We start from the raw sequence: 20,310 nt of genomic DNA, 5'->3' as shown, positions 1-20,310 counted from the left end.
TCGGTCGGGGAGCCTACGGGGAAGTCGTGCTGGCAGAGGACACCGCTACCTGCCAGCAATTCGCAGTGAAGGGCGTCAGGAAGAAAGCCCTGCTAGCGGAAGTGGAGATGGCGGATGTGATGGTGGAGCACCGTGTTCTGCAGCTTACAATTGGGAGTCCCTTCCTCGTCCATGCAGAATTCGCATTTCAGACCAAGGTATAGTTGTTATCGCACATCTGCAAACTCCACCGCTATGTGCCCCGTAGATGTGGACTTTGTAATATAACGTCATACTAACCAACCTCCTTATATGTGTTAAGGACCGCTAGGTCACATTAACCTTTCAAGTCTTGGGTTCCAAATCAATTCGTATCCGCTGCAGCACGGAAGCCAAGAACCACACAAGAGTCGGTTTCTAGTTCTCCTCAGATACGGAGAGAGAGCCACGGCAAGTATATAGCTCACTCTGCTTAAGGCGTACATACTCTGAGCGTTTATTGACTGAGTATAGTTCTAAATACAGGAAAGGAATACGTCATCATTAGTCATGGGGTTAATTTCATTGGGTTAGAAAAAACATCAAGAATTGTGCTTTGTTCAACAATCAGCGCAGTGAGAATAAATATGTGAAATGTCCTTCAAATGATTACTCCTCCCGGACGTTATCCCGTCCTCCCTTGGAGTTTGGATGATCGCAGCGTCTTATCAGCACGATTTGCTCTTTTCCCATAGCTCAGGAGTGGGGGAGTCTCTTCTGATAGCGACTGTACCAGGCAAATGTTCTCGGATGAATAGAAAAAAAACAAATCATTAGACATTGCACCGAATGCCATGCTCTGCAAGTTATTTCTGCTTTAATTATTGTTTCACTACACACAAGCTTATTTACATCTTATAATGCTCCATTTTGTATCTAGCGGCCATTTTGAGACAGATTCTTCCATTGTATGGACCTGTACCTTCTCATATGTCTCTTCTACATTACAGACGCACGTTCTACTCGGACTGGAGTATCTGAGCTGCGGGGGACCTGGACCAACTCCTGCAGTCGAAGGGACGGCTCGATGTCAACAGCACCAGATTCTACGCTGCAGAGATGGTGTGCGGCATCCAGCACCTCCACGCCAAGGGGATCATCCACAGAGATCTGAAGCCCGAGAACATCCTGGTGGCTGAGACGGGCCATGTGAAGATCACAGATTTCGGTCTTGCCTTGGAGAACATGCACGGAGACCGAACGGCCACCGATCATGCTGGGACCGAAGGCTATATTGCTCCTGAGGTGAGAGGAATAGACTCTTTATACTATGTTTTGCCATAAGTGTATTAATGTTCTTGGGTCATGGATCCTGGAGACAGCAGTCCAGGGATGGTATAGAGGACTGCGGTCTCAGCGCTCGCCTAGTGCAGTGCCCAGATCCCATGTAATGATGTAAAACTTATTTCCCAACTTACTGTTTACTGTTTATGGCAGATGGACGCCGGAGAGGAATACAACGCCGCCGTCGATTGGTTTTCATTTGGAGTCATCATGAATAAAATGATTACTGGCGAGCGTGAGTATAAACCAAAACTCTTTAATGAGTCCACCTCCGGAGCGAAGAACATCATCTTACAGGTAAGAGTGTTACTTATATTTCTTTGAGTTCTAATGTTGTAATAATTTGTGATGCTTTTATTGCCTTTTCTAGTCAGATTCTTGTAATTATAGTCAGTAATAACAGTGACATTTCTCATTTCAGCTCCTCAAAAAGAACCCGGCCAAGCGTCTCGGAGTCAACAGAAACATCCGAAAGCACCTGTTCTTCCAGCTGATCGACTGGGACTCTGGAATCCCTTAGAGTGCCCCCACCGCACATCCCTGAGGTAAGTAAATGAGCAGAATTGTACTAGATCCTGGATGGTGAGGGACTCCCTCCCTGATCTACTACTGATTGCCTATCTAGAGGATGGACCATCAATAGTTCACAACTGGAAAACCCCAAACTTTAAATATTGATGACTTATTCTTAGGATAGGTCATCAATATTAGAACAGTGAAAAGTGAGCGCTGCAGCATTTTCCTTGTATATCAGGCACAGCGTCATATATCGTTTAGTGGTTATGCCTGGTATTGCAGCTCAATCCCACTGATTCGAATGCAGTCAGCAAACAGGTCCGTAGTTTGTCTTACATGGGAAAACCCTTCTCACCATAATCAGAATAGTATTTTCTTTTCTTGCAGTCATCTAAACCTCAACATCTTCAGCCATTCCACCTGGACGCCGTGGAAGCAGCAGAGGCCAAGGACTTCTGCCCATCAGCTAAAGACCAGGCCATGTTCAGAGGGTTTTCATTCTCCAACTTGAAGACCCTCTTGGACTCCGGCTTTACAACCACCAGAGCGAGCAATCCTCCTGAGCCCCCATGAGTACATCAGGAGAAAAGACACTGTGGGACCCCTTAGGAGTGTGCCAGCAGTACCACCCAGCTGGCGGTAAGTACCGGCGCCACAACATCTGCGCCATGTAGAATCATAGACATGTGCACTATACTAAAGACCTTAAAAATACCGTTTTTTTCTTACCAGTAGATGGATTTCCCCGAACCAATGACAGCAGCAGCTGATGGTGCTGCCACGGGTGAAGGGGAAACACATTGGTGCGCGATGGCCGGCTATTAAGGGGTGGCAGGAGGCCGGATTTTTTTTTTCTAGTTAATGACATCGTAGCACATGTCTATGATTATTTCACATTTACTGGTAATTGCATTTCCTCCCGTCCATCACAGTATTGTAATGAGCGATGGGGAAATGAGGTGAGTGATGGCCGGCTATTAAGGGGTGGAGGAGGCCGGATTTTTTTTTTTTTTTTTTTAAACATCCTGGCAACATACACTGTACATGTTTGGCAGTTGTGTGCAGGGTTTGTATGGAGTGGGCTCGGGAGCGGAGCCTGCTTCATATATTGAGGGTGTCAGCTGTCTATAACATCTCACACCCAGCCACAACAACCCTGATTGGAGATAACTCTAATCGCTGTTGTTAACTATTTAATTCTGACAGCGTCATTTAAATGGTCCAATCGACATTTACATTGCCTGAATGCCCCTCCCCTCCCAGTAATAAGATTGCAGCATTCCATTTGGATGTCTTATTGTTTAAGTGATCAAACGCTCCTTAGGAGCCTAAAGCAAGATTCAAAATCAGTTGAAAGTTTTTTTAAATACTAAATATTAAAAGTTTTTAAAAAACCCTTTATAATATTAATTTAAAAAAACTATTTTTAGTATTGCCACGCCTATAAAAGTCTGATCTATTAAAATAGTGTAGTTTTTTTGCCTGCATGGTGAACAACACTAGAATTCCACTTTTTTGTTCACCCCATCTCCAAGAAAAAAGTGTAATAAAAAGCAATCAAAAAGTCATATGTACCCCAAACAGTAGAAATAGAAACCGTCAGTTATCCACAATAAATGAGCCTTCACCCAGCTGCATCAACGGGAAAATAAAAAACTCATGGCGGCAGAAAATAGTTTTTTAAGATGATTTCATTTTTTCAAAAGTCGCCCAACAAAAAGCTACTTAAATTTGGTGTCACAATCATACCGACCCACAAAATAAAGTTATCATCTCATTTTTATGCAACCTGTGTAAAAAACACACTTGAAAAATAATATTATTGCTTTTTTTTCCATTTAACGCCACTTAGAAATCTTCAGTAAGTTTTTCAGTACATCATATGGTCCACTAATTAAAAAAATAAAAATTGCCCTGCACAAAACAAGCCCTCAGACAGCTACAATGATGGGAAAAGGTCTTGCAATTCCGACCCCAAGTATCAGTCACACTACAATTTACCAAATATATCAGAATATTGTAATGGATTCCTCATAAATTCTAGCGCCCCCTGCAGGCATCCACTTGTCGCTTCTCCTAGGTTTTCCCTTGCCACAGGGAGAACTTACAGGGATTAGCCCAACAGGCCTAAAGAGAGGTTAGTGTAGTGTAGGGTCCCATCTACAAGAGGTCGCCTTGACGTGGCAGATGGGCTCACATGTTTTGATCAAAATGTGTGCTAAGAACCTCACAAGATTATGTGTCAGTAAATATAACAATAATGTCATGTAACTTCAGATATTGAGTGCTTGCAGTAGTGCTGCAGCTGCTTGTATTTGCTTGTATTGTTTCAGCCATGGTGTACATGAACTTGCGCATTCAATTTGTTTGTAGGAAGTGTGGACTACATTTGTTAATGGTTCAGTCTACAAAGATAATACTACAAGTCCCAGCAATCAGCCAAACTGTAATGACAGGACTGGAAAACGTGAATGTCATAGAAGGGGACCGTTCAATTAAAGAAGCTATGCTTAAAAGGGTTGTCTGAGTTAAGGAAACCCCTGTCACTGGGTCCCCCATTTATCATCCGGCTCTGATCTCCCTGTGATATCACTCTGCATGCTGAGCCCATCTACAAACAAGCTGCAGCAGCCAATGACAGTGCTTGGTGATCATGGCTGAGTGCTGTAATTGGCTGCTACAGCAGGTTTACGGGATATCACAGCTGCCTGTAAACAGACAGCGGAGACCAGAGCTGACCACAAGGGACGAGCAGTGAAGGTGACTACTGATTTGTGGGGACCCAACACCTTGTAATCAGTGGGACCCCACCAATCAGGGGAGAAGTTTCAAACTTAGCACAGACCCTCTAATCACTAAACAGTGAACAATTCTCTGTAAGATCTCTGCTTGCTGTCTGAATGGGAATCTCTCTTGTGCCCTGATAGTTTGTTTTAATGTATCAGTTTGGAGTTGAAGCTGTGGAGATCAGAGACTGTCTAGTAAACCCTCAGCTCTGAGAAGTATTTGTACCCCCTGAGGAGACCGCAAGGTAAAACATGTCAGGGTGGCTAAGGGTTAGATTTTAATAGGGTTTTCGTAGTGCTGAGTTTCTAATCTCTACATAGGTTTTTGGAAGTTGACCATCCAGGCCTATGTTTTAGGCCGAAAATCACGTAAACAAGATGTAGTCCTGACCAAAGCACGTCTGCAACTCCCGTTTTAACGCCCGTTTAGACGGCCTAGGTTGCGGTGCATATACGCCGCAGCCCCGGGATACCATCAGCTGGGAGTTTAGCTCTGCTAAACTCCAACACCCTTCCCGCCCCATTTCTGCCCCCTGCTGGCTTACAACAAGGGGAGGGGGTGGGAACTTAGCAGAGCTAGTCCCTCCCCCTCTCTGCTCCAGCCTATGGGAGCAGCCAGCAAAGGGATACTGCTAGACTCCCTCCCACCTCCCTTCTCCAGCAACTGTTATAGGCTCCCATAGGAGGCTATGGCAGTGGCTGCCGTTACAGAACTAACTTTTCTGGCTGGCGTAAAAACGTCTGGCAGGAATGCATACCATATGAGCTATATTTGCCGGCCAGATGTCTATATACATCGGGTATACGCCCATCTGAACTCTTACATTGGAAACCAATGCAACAGATGGGTAGCGTATATCAGGCCGCTGTGATATACGCTCGTGTGCAGGAGCCCTTAGTGTGTATATGCACAATTACACACATGATACTAATTGGTGACTGCTGGTCACATCTCATTGCTACCACCATTTGCCCCTTTATTTTAAATATCTTTCAATGTTGTCTTTGTTTTTTGAATAATAAAGTATTTAGATTATATTTCAGGGGATATGACCGATAAGTGTTCTCTGGGAAAGGACCCTCTGATTGAAAACGACCACGCTGACAAAATTTTTGTTGAACTCCTCCCCCGCGGCCGTCACTCCTCATGACTCCCATCCTCCACCTGTCATTAGTACTTCATCCTCTGCTGTCATTACTACTACTCCCATCCTCCACCTCATTAGTACTCCATTCTCTGCTGTCTTCACTACTACTCCCATCCTCCACCTGTCATTAGTTTCATCCTCTACTGTCATCACTACTACTCCCATCCTCCCCCTGTCATTAGTACTTCATCCTCTGCTGTCTTCACTACTACTCCCATCCTCCACCTGCTATTAGTACTCCATCCTCTGCTGTCACCAGAGGCACAACTAGAAGCTCTTGGGCCCCAATGTGAAATCTGTAACGGGGCCCCCTATCTACCATGTGCCATTTATAATACTGGTGTTTTGGTCTCCTGGACCCGGTAGCAATTACTACTAGAGATGAGTGAGCATACTCGCTAAGGGCAATTACTTGATCGAGCATTGCCCTTAGCGAGTACCTGCCCGCTCGGAAGAAAAGATTCGGGTGCCGGCGGTGGGCAGAGAGCGGCTGGGAAGAGCGGGGAGGAACGGACGGGAGATCTCTCTCTCCCCCTCTCCTCCCCCTGCTCCCCCCTGCTCACTGCCGCAACTCACCTGTCACCCGCGCCGGCAGCCGAACCTTTTCTTCCGAGTGGGTAGATACTCGCTAAGGTCAATGCTCGATTGAGCAATTGTCTTTAGTGAGTATGCTCGCTCATCTCTAATTACTACATCTGCACCCCCTATAGTTACACCTCTGGCTGTCACTACTACTCTTATTTTCCACCTATCATTAGTACTACATCCTCTGCTGTCACTACTACTCCCAGCCTTCACATGTCATTAGTATTTCATCTTCTGCTGTCATCACTACTCCTGCATCACATTTTGTACGCAAGCTAGAGGTAGTACAATAGGGTACTAGAACCTTCATGCCCACCCGTATCACATATTGTATCCAAGCTAGAGGTGGTACAACAGGGTACTAGAACCTCCATTCCTGCCTATATCACACCTTGTATCCAAGCTAGAGGCGGTGCAATAGGGTATTAGAGTCTCCATGCCCGCCTATATCACAGTTTACATCCAAGCTAGAGGCAGTACAACAGCGTACTAGAGCCTCCATGCCCGCCCGTATCACAACTTGTAACCAACTTAGAGGCGGTACAACAGGGTACTAGAGCCTCTATGCCCCCCATATCATATCTTGTATCCAAGCTAGAGGCGGTACAACAGGGTACTTGAGCCTCCATGGCCACCTGTATCACATCTTCAATCCAAGCTAGAGGCAGTACAACAGGGTACTAGAGTCTCTATGCCCCCCATATCACATCTTGTATCCAAGCTAGAGGCGGTACAACAGGGTATTAGAGTCTTCACGCCCGCCCGTATCACAATTTACATTCAAGCTAGAGGCAGTATAACAGGGTACTAGAGCTTCCATGCCCACCTGTATCACATCTTCAATCCAAGCTAGAGGCGGTACAACAGGGTACTAGAGCCTCTATGCCCCCCATATCATATCTTGTATCCAAGCTAGAGGCGGTACAACAGGGTACTAGAGCTTCCATACCCCCCCCCCCCCCGTATCATATCTTGTATCCAAGCTAGAGGCGGTACAACAGGGTACTAGAGCCTCCATGCCCATCCGTATCACATCTTGTATCCAAGCTAGAGGCGGTACAACAGGGTACTAGAGCTTCCATGCTTGCCCATATCACATCTTATATCCAAGCTAGAGGTGGTACAACAGGGTACTAGAGCCTCCATGCCCACCTGTATCACATCTTGTATCCAACTTAGAGGCGGTATGCTTTTTTTTTCTTCTCATGCACGTATAAAACACAAGAAGGTCTGAATACATTAATTTTTGGTCTGTGAAAACGCTGTGTATTTCATGGACCAAACCTGTATACTCCCGTGTGAATGAGCCCTAAATGTAACCATTCCCTAACTTGGCTATAGAGCTTAATGCACTATGATGAGGTTTTGCTGGATTGCATACAAAACGTTTAAATGGGCAGGAGTTACACAGGATGTATAATGCACCAAATGGCAGGGCCTCAGCAGACTTGTTATGGTTTATGTACCTTTTTGCCTGGGTAGGGCTGTCACAGTTGTGCCACCACTTGTGAGTTGCTGAACAGAGTGGTATGGAGGTGTGTTCTAAAGCTTGGGAGCTGAGATGGCAACGGCCACCTCTGCCAAGCGCTGGCTGCGTCTCCATCCTCTTGGGAAAGTGGGCTGGATTTGGCCCGCGGGCCTTGAGTTTGACACTTGGCTTAGAGTGTACCTGTTATGTGGCCAAGAAATGAAACATGAAAGTTGGCAGAATTTAAATAAAACTAACATTCCTCATTAAACGGCACACAAAAAGTAATTATCTCACCTAGGAGCCAAGTATCTGATCAGTGGGTATTCGACCCCTGAGGCCTTCATCATAGGCGTAGCGTCAGGGGGTGCTGGGGTCGCCATGGCGACCCTGCCCCTGCGCTCAGGGGGCCCCGGGGCCGCCCTCTGCCATACCCACATGCACATTCAGTGCATATACCCGGCCCTTGAGCTGAGGGGTCCCAGGGGATCGGTGCTGTCGGCCGCATGATGGCTGAGAAGGGAGAGGAGAGAGACGGGAGGCAGCGCCGCAGGTCGGCAAGAGCAGAGGGGAGGGCTGTTACACTTGGAGCCGGCAGCCAATTACAGGCTGCAGACTCCCACGGCGCGCGGCCCCCCCACTGATAGGCTGCAGCTGTGAGTGGTCACAGCTGCAGTCTATCAGTCTCTGCCGGCCAGCGATTACCAGGGGGAGGGGCTACTGCAGCTCTATTCACCTCCGGAGCGCTGGATGCACAGGACCTGTTACGGCACTCTGCCCCCGAGCGCCAGGTGGGGTGCCCTGAACTTCCCGCACCCCACTGTCCCTGCCTACTTGCCTCGGCCCTGGCTAACCCACTAACTAACTGACAAGCAACTAGGGCAGACTGGAACAGACCTGACTAGAGGCTAGCAGAACCAATAACTGGCAGTGAGCTCAGGTCACTGCCAGCCTTTTAACTTAAAGCCTCCGCCCAGGGGCGGAGAGTGGGAGGAGCCGACTCTCCCACTGTTGCATATGGAAGGTGGAGGAGAGCGGGTGGCACCCTATGGGCGGACACGCCCATGCCGCTGCACGCTGGCTGCTCCACGCCGTCGGGAGAGCCCCAACAGCACAGCTCCGGGACGCCGAAGCCGACCTCGGAGCGGCGCGTGCCTGCCGCGGGACCCAGCGCCACCCTGCATGGTAACATTACCCCCCCTCTGATGGGGGACCTCCGGGCCCCCGGAAACTCGACCAGGCTTATCCGGAAAACGACGGTGGAACCGCCGTACCAACACGGGAGCGTGAACATCACGTGCGGCCACCCAGGAATGATCTTCTGGTCGAAACCCCTTCCAAGCCACCAAATATTGTAGGATTCCTCGACACTGACGAGAGTCCGGTGTCTCCTGGACCTCGTATTCAACTTCATCCCGGACCAGGGTGGGCAGAGGGGGACCAGAGGTGGGCATCACCGAAGGGACAAAAGGTTTCAGTAGCGACTTATGGAATACCCTGTGAATCCTCCATGTGGCTGGCAACCCCAGCTCATAGGCGAGTGGGTTCACCACACGTGTGATGGCAAACGGCCCCACGTAACGTGGCGCCAACTTCAAGGACGGGACCCGCAATGAGATTTTTAGAAGACAGGTATACCTTCTGTCCCACCCTGTAAGGTTCAGACACAGAGACTCTTCCCACTACGCAACTGCATACGGGCCCCCGCTGCCTCCAAGTTTCTCTGTACCTCTTTCCATACTCCCTGAAGCGTATCTGTGGCGTCATCAGCTGCCGGACAGACCGACGGAGTAGGGATTGCTGTAAGGAAGTGAGGATGCTGACCGTATACACTAAAAAATGGAGACACCCCAGTGGAAGAACAAAGGCGGTTGTTTAGTGCAAACTCTGCCAACGGCAGGAACTCTGCCCACTGATGAGCCTTTTCACTAGCAAACAACCGTAAATATTGCACTGTCTTGGTTCTTTCGCTCAGTCTGACCATTAGTCTGCGGGTGGAACGCCGAAGAAAAGGAAAGCGATGTTCCCAGGTTCCTGCAGAAGGCACGCCAAAACTGCGACACAAACTGAACCCTGCGATCAGATACAATATTTTGGGGAACCCCATGTAGGCGAATTATTTCCTTTACAAAAATTGTGGCGAATTCTTTTGCCGAGGGTAGCTTTTTTAACGCCACAAAATGTGCCATCTTTGAGAACCGGTCGACCACCACTAAGATAGTGGTGCACTTCTGGGATTCTGGTAGGTCCGTGATGAAATCTACTGATAAGTGCGACCATGGGCTGGAAGGAACCGGTAGCGGTCTCAGAGGACCCTCCGGAGGACGCCGCCGACTCTTATTGCGAGCACAGACCGAGCAACCCCTCACAAAGTTGCGGATCTCCTGGGACATGCCTGGCCACCAGAAGTGTCTGGAACAAAGCTCCAGGGTCCCCTGGAACCCTGGATGTCCGGCGAGAACCGACGAGTGAGACTCATCCATGACTCTAGGGCGTAGGGTCTCTGGCACAAACCATCTGCCCTCCGGCACCCCCGAAGGAGCGTCCTGCTGAGCATCCTGTAGTTGAGGGACGAAGTTAGACTCTACAGCTGCCACCACCACACCGGGGCCCAAGATATTCTCGGGAGTCATGGTCTCACTATCCGGTACCCCGAAACTCCGTGACAGGGCGTCCGCCTTCACGTTCTTCTCTCCTGGGATATATGTCACGACGAAATTAAACCTGGCCAAGAACAATGCCCACCTGGCTTGACGGGCTGTGAGTCTTTTCGCATTGGCGAGATATACCAGATTCTTGTGATCAGTATATACGGTAATTGGGTGTCTAGCACCCTCAAGATGGTGTCGCCACTCTTCCAGAGCCCATTTGATAGCCAATAATTCACGGTTACCCACATCGTAGTTGCGCTCTGCTGAATTGAACTTTCGCGAAAAGAACGCACATGGGCTATAGCCAGACCTCCCACTGACTTCCTGCGACAATACTGCTCCTGTCCCCACTTCAGACGCGTCTACCTCAATAAAAAAGGGTAGTTGTGCGTCCGGCTGTATTAGCATCGGGGCAGTCGTGAATGCCTTTTTTAGACGGCTAAAGGCCTCAAGGGCTGCAGGCGACCACTTTACCAAGTCGGCTCCCTTCTTAGTCAGGTCTGTCAGAGGTTGAGCAATAACTGAGTAATTCCTAATGAATTTGCGGTAAAAATTTGCAAAACCTAGGAACCGCTGGAGAGCCTTGAGGTTGTCGGGTCTGACCCATTGGGAGATTGCTGCTACTTTATCAGACTCCATCTGAATCTCTGTGGGTGAGATCACATAACCAAGGAAGGATACTTGTTTAGAACCAAATGTGCATTTCTCTAACTTGACAAAAGGTTGATACTCGCGTAAACGGGTCAGGACCAACCTCAGGTGCCGCACATGTGAGTCCCAGTCAGGCGAGTATACCAGAATGTCGTCAAGATAGATGACCAGAAATACCCCCAGGAAGTCGTGGAAGACCGCGTTCATAAAACCCTGAAACACAGCGGGGGCATTACAAAGTCCAAAAGGCATGACCAGACATTCAAAATGTCCTAATGGGGTGTTGAACGCCGTCTTCCATTCATCTCCCTCTCTAATGCGAATTAAATTGTAAGCCCCCCGCAAGTCCAGTTTGGAGAACCAGTGGGCCCCTACCACCTGATTCAACAAGTCAGGAATTAGGGGCAAGGAGCACTGGTTCTTCACAGTGATTTTATTCAAGGCCCGATAATCCACACAAGGCCTTAGTGTCCCGTCCTTCTTCTCTACAAAGAAGAGACCTGCCCCGGCGGGGGACCTGGACGGCCGGATATGTCGGTTGGCCAGAGCCTCCGAGACATAGGACTTGAGGGCTTCATGCTCACGGCCTGACAAATTGAAAATGGCTCCCTTAGGGATGGGACTGTCGGGAACCAGATCAATCCCACAGTCCCACTCCCTATGAGGAGGTAGAGCCTTAGACAGTTTTTTGGAGAATACATCCTGAAAGTCTGACAAACACTCCAGAATGAGCACAGTATCTGTGGAGCACACAGCTATGGTAGACAGGTGATTATGACAGGATGATCCCCAATGAGTCAATTCCCGGGTGGACCAATCAAATTGGGGATTGTGCAGTGCCAACCAGGGCATACCAAGCACCACATCAACCGACATTTTTTCCATAACCAGGAAAGACAGTTCTTCCGAGTGGAGGATCCCCACCGTGAACTGTAATCTTGGGGTCCTCCATCGTACCAAGCCTGTAGAGAGAGGGGTAGCATCAATACTGGTAAAATGAATTGGCGTCTTCAGTGCCACAAATTCCGCCATCAGAGAACGGACAAAACACAGACTTATCAAGTTAGCGGCTGCTCCAGAATCAATAAACGCCTGCCCTGATCGGAAAAAATCCCGGAATCTAACATGACACGGTACCAAAAGTTTAGGAAGTACCTGAAGTCCTAGGCGATCCTCCCTGCAATCGCCTAGGACTCGGAGTTTTCCGCCGGTTCCGGCTGCGAGCGTTGAGACCTCAGTGGGCAGGTTTTCACCCGATGTCCAGCTTTCCCGCAGTAGAGGCAGAGACGATGCAACAAACGGATCCGGCGTCGCTCTTTGGGGTCCAGCGGATCCACCTCCATCGGCTCAGGCACAGAGACTGGTAAGGAGGAAGAGGGACCAGGGCAACCGACCTCCCTGACTCTACGGATCTGCCTGTCCTGCTTCCTAGATCTGAGCCTCCTATCTGCCTTCACCGCTAGCTCCATAGCCTCCCTTAAGGACCCGGGAACGGGATGGGAAATTAACAGGTCTTTAACTGCGTCCGAGAGGCCCTGCAGAAAAACGTCTTTCAGCGCGCTATCGTTCCATGTCGTATGCCCCGCATAGCGTCTGAAGTTGGAGCAATAATCCTCCACACAAGACGACCCCTGCCGCAGCGCCAACAACCGCGAAACCGCCAACCCCGCTCGGTCCGGTTCGTCGAAGATACCCCGAGTTCCTGAAAAAAGGAGTCCACAGACTGCAGGCAGGAGGAACCCTCGGGGATGGAAAAAGCCCAGGTCTGGGCAGAGCCCTGCAGCAGGGACATTATCGGCCCGACCCTCTGAGCCTCCGACCCGGAAGAACGGGGACGCATCCGAAAAAACAGGCGACACGCCTGTCGGAAAACAAAAAAAACTTGTTCCTCTCCCCAGAAAACACCTCGGGAGAAGGGGACTTGGGATCGGGGCTGGTTGAGGCGTCCGACCCCTGCGACACCCCCCGCTGCTCCTGGGCCACCATGCGGGCAGATAAATCCTGGATCACAGGCACCAGGGCCTGCAGCTGGTTCGTGAGGGAACTGATCGCCTCCATGACAAACAGTTTTAAACGGCCAGGGCCAGTTATGTTACGGCACTCTGCCCCCGAGCGCCAGGTGGGGTGCCCTGAACTTCCCTACTTGCCTCGGCCCTGGCTAACCCCAGGCGGACAACTGGGCGGCGGTCCCTGTACTAGCTAGGGACCTGGCCACTACCACGATGGAACTAACTAACGGGGGACAGAGTGCTGACAGAAGAGGCAGGTGTAACAGACCAACAAAACTTACTAGGTAAATCAAGGCTGGAGGTGGAGCTCACAGGCAAACGAAAGGATACTGACAAGCAACTAGGGCAGACTGGAACAGACCTGACTAGAGGCTAGCAGAACCAATAACTGGCAGTGAGCTCAGGTCACTGCCAGCCTTTTAACTTAAAGCCTCCGCCCAGGGGCGGAGAGTGGGAGGAGCCGACTCTCCCACTGTTGCATATGGAAGGTGGAGGAGAGCGGGCGGCACCCTACGGGCAGACACGCCCATGCCGCTGCACGCTGGCTGCTCCACGCTGTCGGGAGAGCCCCGACAGCACAGCTCCGGGACGCTGAAGCCGACCTCGGAGCAGCGCGCGCCTGCCGCGGGACCCAGCGCCGCCCTGCATGGTAACATGACCTGTGGCTGCAGATCACATGACCAGGCTCTGGTCATGTGATAAACGACGGGGGACTTTCCATTACTTCCTCCGTGAGTGGAAAACCGCAATTGCTTTCCGCTCGTGTAAAGAAAAAAACGCTTTTCCATAACATGCTATGGCCGGTACATGCTGCGGAATCCGTAGGCGGACGCCCGCTCCATATTCCGCAATGCAAATCCAGCCGTGTGCAGCCGGCCTTACGCTAATTTTACACGAGTGAGTCTGATATTGGGCCGTGGAACTCTGCCCCCTATCACACTCGCCAATGTATGCCTTCCCCACGGATGTGAGGGGTTGTTGTGTTAAAACCAGCTCGCATCACATCATCAGATTCTCGTGCGATGCAGAGAAAACCAAAACATCGCTCCGGTGTATGATTGTATTCAAAAGAATGGGGTCATATTCATGTGCGATTTGTGGTTCTTGCAACGGACAAATCTCACGCAATTTTTGCGGCCGTGTGAAAGCAGCCTAAGACATTACCAACAGGTTTTTACGTAGTCAAGGAAAGGAGTCCTGATGAGAAGGCTTACGTCAAGGGGCTGCATCATGTTTGTAAATTAGCACAGTTTAGGTATAGGTACGGGTACAGATGGAGGGGGGGGGGGGCCAGCTGAACTTTTGCACTCGGGCCCCTTAGGCTTTAGGTACGCCCCTGGCCTCCATCGTCATGAAAATTGGGATTCCAAGTGTGCCTGAATGAATGCAGCAGCAGTCATACTTGTGTCATTATTTCACCAGTTCTGCTGCCTGTGAAAGATACTAGAATGCAGCCAATCCTCTCAAAATCTGTGCTGCAGAATGTGATGAAAGTGGGCAGTAGCCGCCTCACACCTCACCCTCTTGGCATCACCTTTCTGACATTACATCTCTAGCCCCACTTAGACTATCATCTCATTTGTGCCATTATAGCGCATGACCTGGCTGACACCGCTTACAAAGTATCACTCACCTCATCGATGACACATGCAGCTCATTACCTTACAGCAAGAGTTCTTGCCAGTATTATACCATTGTTGTCAGGGGTAAGCTGTACTGGGGAAATGGCAGCAGCAGAGTCTCCCTGCCTCCTGGTCCACTACACAGACACACAACGTGGCAGTGAAGCGCTCTATCTTGCTTTCTGACTTTAAAAAGCCCTGAATGTTCTAGAAATCTAGATAGGCAAGTGAAGAACTTGGACAATGCAAAAAATGCACATAAGGATGCAATGCCAAGTTTGGTTCGAGTCCGCTACCAAAAACAACCCTAGCGATGGTGTACCCTACATTTATGGTAGATATGCCCCCATGTGCCTTCTGTACAAGTGCCAGCGTTGTTCTAACATTACCCTGCATTATAACTGGTCATGCAGCTGTGAACTTGTATTTTCTAGGGAAATGAACAAAAAGCTTCGAGATGAGAAGGATGTGTTTGACGAAGAAAGCTGGATACCCTCCGGAAGGACCTGGCGGACCCCCTCCTGGTGCCCAGAAGTTGCTGCTGCTGTTGCCACTCCAGCTGTGCTGGCAGTGCCCATTGTGATGCTGCATTACGATACAGGGAGGGGAGCTGATGGGATTAGCAATGTGATTGTATAGCTGTAGTATATAGTAGTTGATGTGTATATGTAAATACGTTTTAGTATCTGTATATCTGCATGGAGACCCCTCTTCTCACACATGTATATGGAGAAGTGATGAAAACCTTTCTGTATTGTACATAATTAGGTCAAAGCTTTAGGCTGTAGATGGCAGCGAACGGACGTGCAAATGGCGGATAGAACAATTTACCCAAAGGGCCTGAGTTTGCAAACCGGAAAAAGACTCCATGTAATCCACCGCCCGCTGGACTATGTTTTACCTCAGAATCATATTGAACATGCTTCCATTACAACTAAGGGTTTTAAGAATTTTTTTATTATAAATAGTTTTTAATATTTTCATGTTTGCTTTTTATTCATTGAGGAGAAGTGTAAAAACGTAACCAAAAGGGCGGCATATGGCAAATACCGCTCTATACCCTTGTACACACAGAGCTGTTTGGGGGGGAATGAGATGTTATTTACAGGGGTTCTCATGACGTAGATGGTTATAACTAGAGATGAGCGAACGTACTCGTCCGAGCTTGATATTCGTGCGAATATTAGGGTGTTCGGGATGCTCGTTACTCGTAACGAGCACCACGCGGTGTTCCGGTTACTTTCAGTTTCCTCTCTGAGACATTTGCGCGCTTTTCTGGCCAATTGAAAGACAGGGAAGGCATTACAACTTCCCCCTGTGACGTTCAAGCCCTATACCACCCCCCTGCTGTGAGTGGCTGGGGCGATCAGATGTCACCCGAGTATATAAATCGGCCCCTCCCGCGGCTCGCCACACATGCCTTGTGACTTAGCTGAGGGAAAGTGCTGCTGCTGGTGCTGCTGTAGGGAGAGCGTTAGGAGTCAGTGTAGGCTTCAAGAACCCCAACGGCCCTTCTCAGGGCCACATCTACTAGTGTGCAGTACTGTGTTAGCACAGTATTTTTTTTTTTTTTGTCCAAAATTGGATCTGCAGAGCATTGCGCCCAGCAATAGGGACAGAAGTGGGGGTTAGGCAGGGAGAGTGTTAGGAGTTAGTGTAGGCTTCAAGAACCCCAACGGTCCTTTCTAGGGCCACTTCTATCCGTGTGCAGTACTGTCCAGGCTGCTGTTAGCAGTGTTGCATTTTTTTTTTTTTCTCAAAACCGGCTGTGCAGAGCATTGCACCCGGCATTAACACTACAGGGATAGAATTGTGTAGGCAGGGCCAGAAGACATTTATTATTCATTGAATACACCCAGTGGGGTCTTCCCTTTGCTAAAAAGGAAAAAAATTATATTTGGCCAGCCTGTGTCAGTCCTAAGGTCTGCGTGTACGTGTGTGCTGCGTGTACAACGTACAAAAATCAGACGCAACCAGCTACGCTTTACTGCAGCCTAGCGCCATTGTCTTTCCTGACTGGCAAATACCTGCTCTGCTAGAGTTAATAACTCTGCTACACTATACTTGTGTGACACTTTTTGAGGGCCACACCACAGATATTAAACTTCTTGTTCATTGAATATACGCAGTGGGGTCTTCCCTAAGCTAAAAAAGAAAAAAATTATATTTGGCCAGCCTGTGTCAGTCCTAAGGTCTGCGTGTACGTGTGTGCTGCTCTGCTAGAGTTAATAACTCTGCTACACTATACTTGTGTGACACTTTTTGAGGGCCACACCACAGATATTAAACTTCTTGTTCATTGAATATACGCAGTGGGGTCTTCCCTTTGCTAAAAAGGAAAAAAATTATATTTGGCCAGCCTGTGTCAGTCCTAAGGTCTGCGTGTACGTGTGTGCTGCGTGTACAACGTACAAAAATCAGACGCAACCAGCTACGCTTTACTGCAGCCTAGCGCCATTGTTTTTTCTGACTGGCAAATACCTGCTCTGCTAGAGTTAATAACTCTGCTACACTATACTTGTGTGACACTTTTTGAGGGCCACACCACAGATATTAAACTTCTTGTTTTTCATTGAATACACGCAGTGGGGTCTTCCCTTTGCAAAAAAGCGAAAACATTATATTTGGCCTGCAGGCTTGCGCCAATTTATTTCCTGCCTGGGAAATCAAATCACTGGTAATACAGCATGCTGAGGGGTAGGGGTAAGCCTAGAGGACGTGGACATGGACGTGGCCGAGGACGCGGAGAGCCAAGTGAGGGTGTGGGCACAGGCTGAGCTCCTGATCCAGGTGTGTCGCAGCCGACTGCTGCGCGATTAGGAGAGAGGCACGTTTCTGGCGTCCCCACATTCATCGCCCAATTAATGGGTCCACGCGGGAGACCTTTATTAGAAAATGAGCAGTGTGAGCAGGTCCTGTCGTGGATGGCAGAAAGTGCTTCGAGCAAGCTATCATCCACCCACAGTTCTGCGCCGTCCAGTGCTGCAAATCCGAATCCTCTGTCTGCTGCTCCTCCTTCCTCCCAGCCTCCTCACTCCACTACAATGACACCTGCTCAGGAGCGGGAACACTCCCAGGAACTGTTCTCGGGCAGGAGTGGTTCCTCTCCCACCAGAGGAGTTTATCGTCACTGATGCCCAACCATTCGAAAGTTCCCGGGGTTCGGGGGAAGAGGCTGGGGACTTCCGCCAACTGTCTCAAGAACTTTCTGTGGGTGAGGAGGACGATGACGATGAGACACAGTTGTCTTGCAGTGAGGTAGTAGTAAGGGCAGTAAGTCCAAGGGAGCAGTGCACAGAGGATTCGGAGGAAGAGCAGCAGGACGATGAGGTGACTGACCCCACCTGGTGTGCAACGCCTACTCAGGACAGGTCTTCAGAGGGGGAGGCAAGGGCATCAGCAGGGCAGGTTGCAAGAGGCAGTGCGGTGGCCAGGGGTAGAGGCAGGGCCAGACCGAATAATCCACCAACTGTTTCCCAAAGCGCCCCCTCGCGCCATGCCACCCTGCAGAGGCCGAGGTGCTCTAAGGTCTGGCAGTTTTTCACAGAGACGCCTGACGACCGACGAACAGTGGTGTGCAACCTTTGTCGCGCCAAGATCAGCCGGAGAGCCACCACCAACAGCCTCACCACCACCAGCATGCGCAGACATATGATGGCCAAGCACCCCACAAGGTGGGACGAAGGCCGTTCACCGCCTCCGGTTTGCACCGCTGCCTCTCCCCCTGTGCCCCAACCTGCCACTGAGATCCAACCTCCCTCTCAGGACACAGGCACAACCGTCTCATGGCCTGCACCCACAGCCTCACCTCCGCTGTCCTCGGCCCCATCCACCAATGTCTCGCACCGCACAGTCCAGCCGTCGCTAGCGCAAGTGTTGGAGCGCAAGCGCAAGTACGCCACCACGCACCCGCACGCTCAATCGTTAACCGTCCACATAGCCAAATTTATCAGCCTTGAGATGCTGCCATATAGGGTTGTGGAAACGGAGTCCTTCAAAGCTATGATGGCGGCGGCGGCCCCGCGCTACTCAGTTCCCAGTCGCCACTACTTTTCCCGATGTGCCGTCCCAGCCCTGCACGACCACGTCTCCCGCAACATTGTACGCGCCCTCACCAATGCGGTTAGTGGCAAGGTCCACTTAACTACGGACACGTGGACAAGCACAGACGGGCAGGGCCACTACATCTCCCTGACGGCACATTGGGTGAATTTAGTGGAGGCTAGGACAGAGTCAGAGCCTGGGACCGCTCACGTCCTACCCACCCCCAGAATTGCGGGCCCCTACGCGGTGGTGGTATCTGCGGCGGTGTATGCTTCGTCCACTAAAGCACCCTCCTCCTCCTCCTCCTCCTCAACCTCTGTCTCGCAATCTAGATGTGTCAGCAGCAGCAGGACGTCGCCAGCAGTCGGTGTCGCGCGGCGTGGCAGCACAGCGGTGGGCAAGCGTCAGCAGGCCGTGCTGAAACTACTCAGCTTAGGAGATAGGAGGCACACGGCCCACGAACTGCTGCAGGGTCTGACAGAGCAGACGGACCGTTGGCTTGCACCGCTGAGCCTCCAACCGGGCATGGTCGTGTGTGACAACGGGCGTAACCTGGTGGCGGCTCTGCAGCTCGGCAGCCTCACGCACGTGCCATGCCTGGCCCACGTCTTTAATTTGGTGGTTCAGCGCTTTCTGAAAAGCTACCCACGCTTGTCAGACCTGCTCGGAAAGGTGCGCTGGCTCTGCGCACATTTCCGCAAGTCCCACACGGACGCTGCCACCCTGCGCACCCTGCAACATCGCTTTAATCTGCCAGTGCACCGACTGCTGCCAGGTCCTTCGAAACTTTGATCAGTCTACCCAGGTGGTGAGCGGGGATGCTGCAATCATTAGCGTCACCATTCCTCTGCTATGCATCTTGAGAAGTTCCCTGCAAACCATAAAGGCAGCCGCTTTGCGCTCGGAAACAGGGCCGAGGGAAGACAGTATGTCGCTGGATAGTCAGAGCACCCTCCTGTCTATATCTCAGCGTGTTCAGGAGGAGGAGGAGGAGGATGAGGAGGATGAGGAGGAGGGGGAAGAGACAGCTTGGCCCACTGCTGACGGTACCCATGCTGGTTGCCTGTCATCATTTCAGCGTGTATGGCCTGAGGAGGAGGAGGAGGAGGAGGAGGAGGATCCTGAAAGTGATCTTCCTAGTGCGGACAGCCATGTGTTGTGTACAGGTACCCTGGCACACATGGCTGACTTCATGTTAGGATGCCTTTCTCGTGACCCTCGCATTCAACGCATTCTGGCCACTACGGATTACTGGGTGTACACACTGCTCGACCCACGCTATAAGGAGAACCTTCCCAGTCTCATTCCCGAAGAGGAAAGGGGTTCGAGAGTGTTGCTATACCACAGGACCCTGGCGGACAAGCTGATGGTAAAATTCCCATCCGACAGCGCTAGTGGCAGAAGGCGCAGTTCCGAGGGCCATGTAGCAGGGGAGGTGCGTAGATCGAGCAGCATGTACAGCCCAGACAGTGCAACAGTCTTTAAGGGCCTGGCCAGCTTTATGGCTCCCCAGCAAGACTGTGTCACC

The 20,310-nt window shown here is 50.4% G+C and overlaps 1 protein-coding gene and 1 long non-coding RNA gene across 2 annotated transcripts; one reads left to right on the top strand and one right to left on the bottom strand.

The window, feature by feature from the left end:
• Positions 1–393: 393 nt before the first annotated feature.
• On the bottom strand, positions 394–7,853 carry LOC136582766 (uncharacterized). Its single transcript, XR_010787214.1, has 2 exons — positions 7,804–7,853; positions 394–763 (listed from the first exon to the last, which is right to left on the bottom strand). It is a non-coding gene; the product is annotated as an uncharacterized lncRNA (long non-coding RNA).
• Positions 1,017–1,839, top strand: LOC136582765 (protein kinase C delta type-like). The gene is made up of 3 exons (XM_066584006.1): positions 1,017–1,263; positions 1,456–1,599; positions 1,724–1,839. The coding sequence occupies exons 1-3, from the start codon at positions 1,078–1,080 to the stop codon at positions 1,820–1,822; spliced, it is 429 nt and encodes a 142-aa protein (XP_066440103.1). The 5' UTR covers positions 1,017–1,077; the 3' UTR covers positions 1,823–1,839.
• Positions 7,854–20,310: the final 12,457 nt, after the last annotated feature.

Source organism: Eleutherodactylus coqui, chromosome 11, assembly GCF_035609145.1.
Source record: "Eleutherodactylus coqui strain aEleCoq1 chromosome 11, aEleCoq1.hap1, whole genome shotgun sequence".
Classification (NCBI taxonomy): domain Eukaryota; kingdom Metazoa; phylum Chordata; class Amphibia; order Anura; family Eleutherodactylidae; genus Eleutherodactylus; species Eleutherodactylus coqui.
Note: the sequence above shows the minus strand (reverse complement) of the source record. Positions and strands in the feature narration are given on the sequence as shown.

Coding starts and splice junctions, on each gene's coding strand:
- LOC136582765 (XM_066584006.1), top strand. CDS start 1,078: ATGGTGTGCGGCATCCAGCACCTCCACGCCAAGGGGATCATCCACAGA. Junction 1,264..1,455: donor AAGGCTATATTGCTCCTGAG/GTGAGAGGAATA, acceptor TGTTTATGGCAG/ATGGACGCCGGAGAGGAATA. Junction 1,600..1,723: donor CGAAGAACATCATCTTACAG/GTAAGAGTGTTA, acceptor TTCTCATTTCAG/CTCCTCAAAAAGAACCCGGC.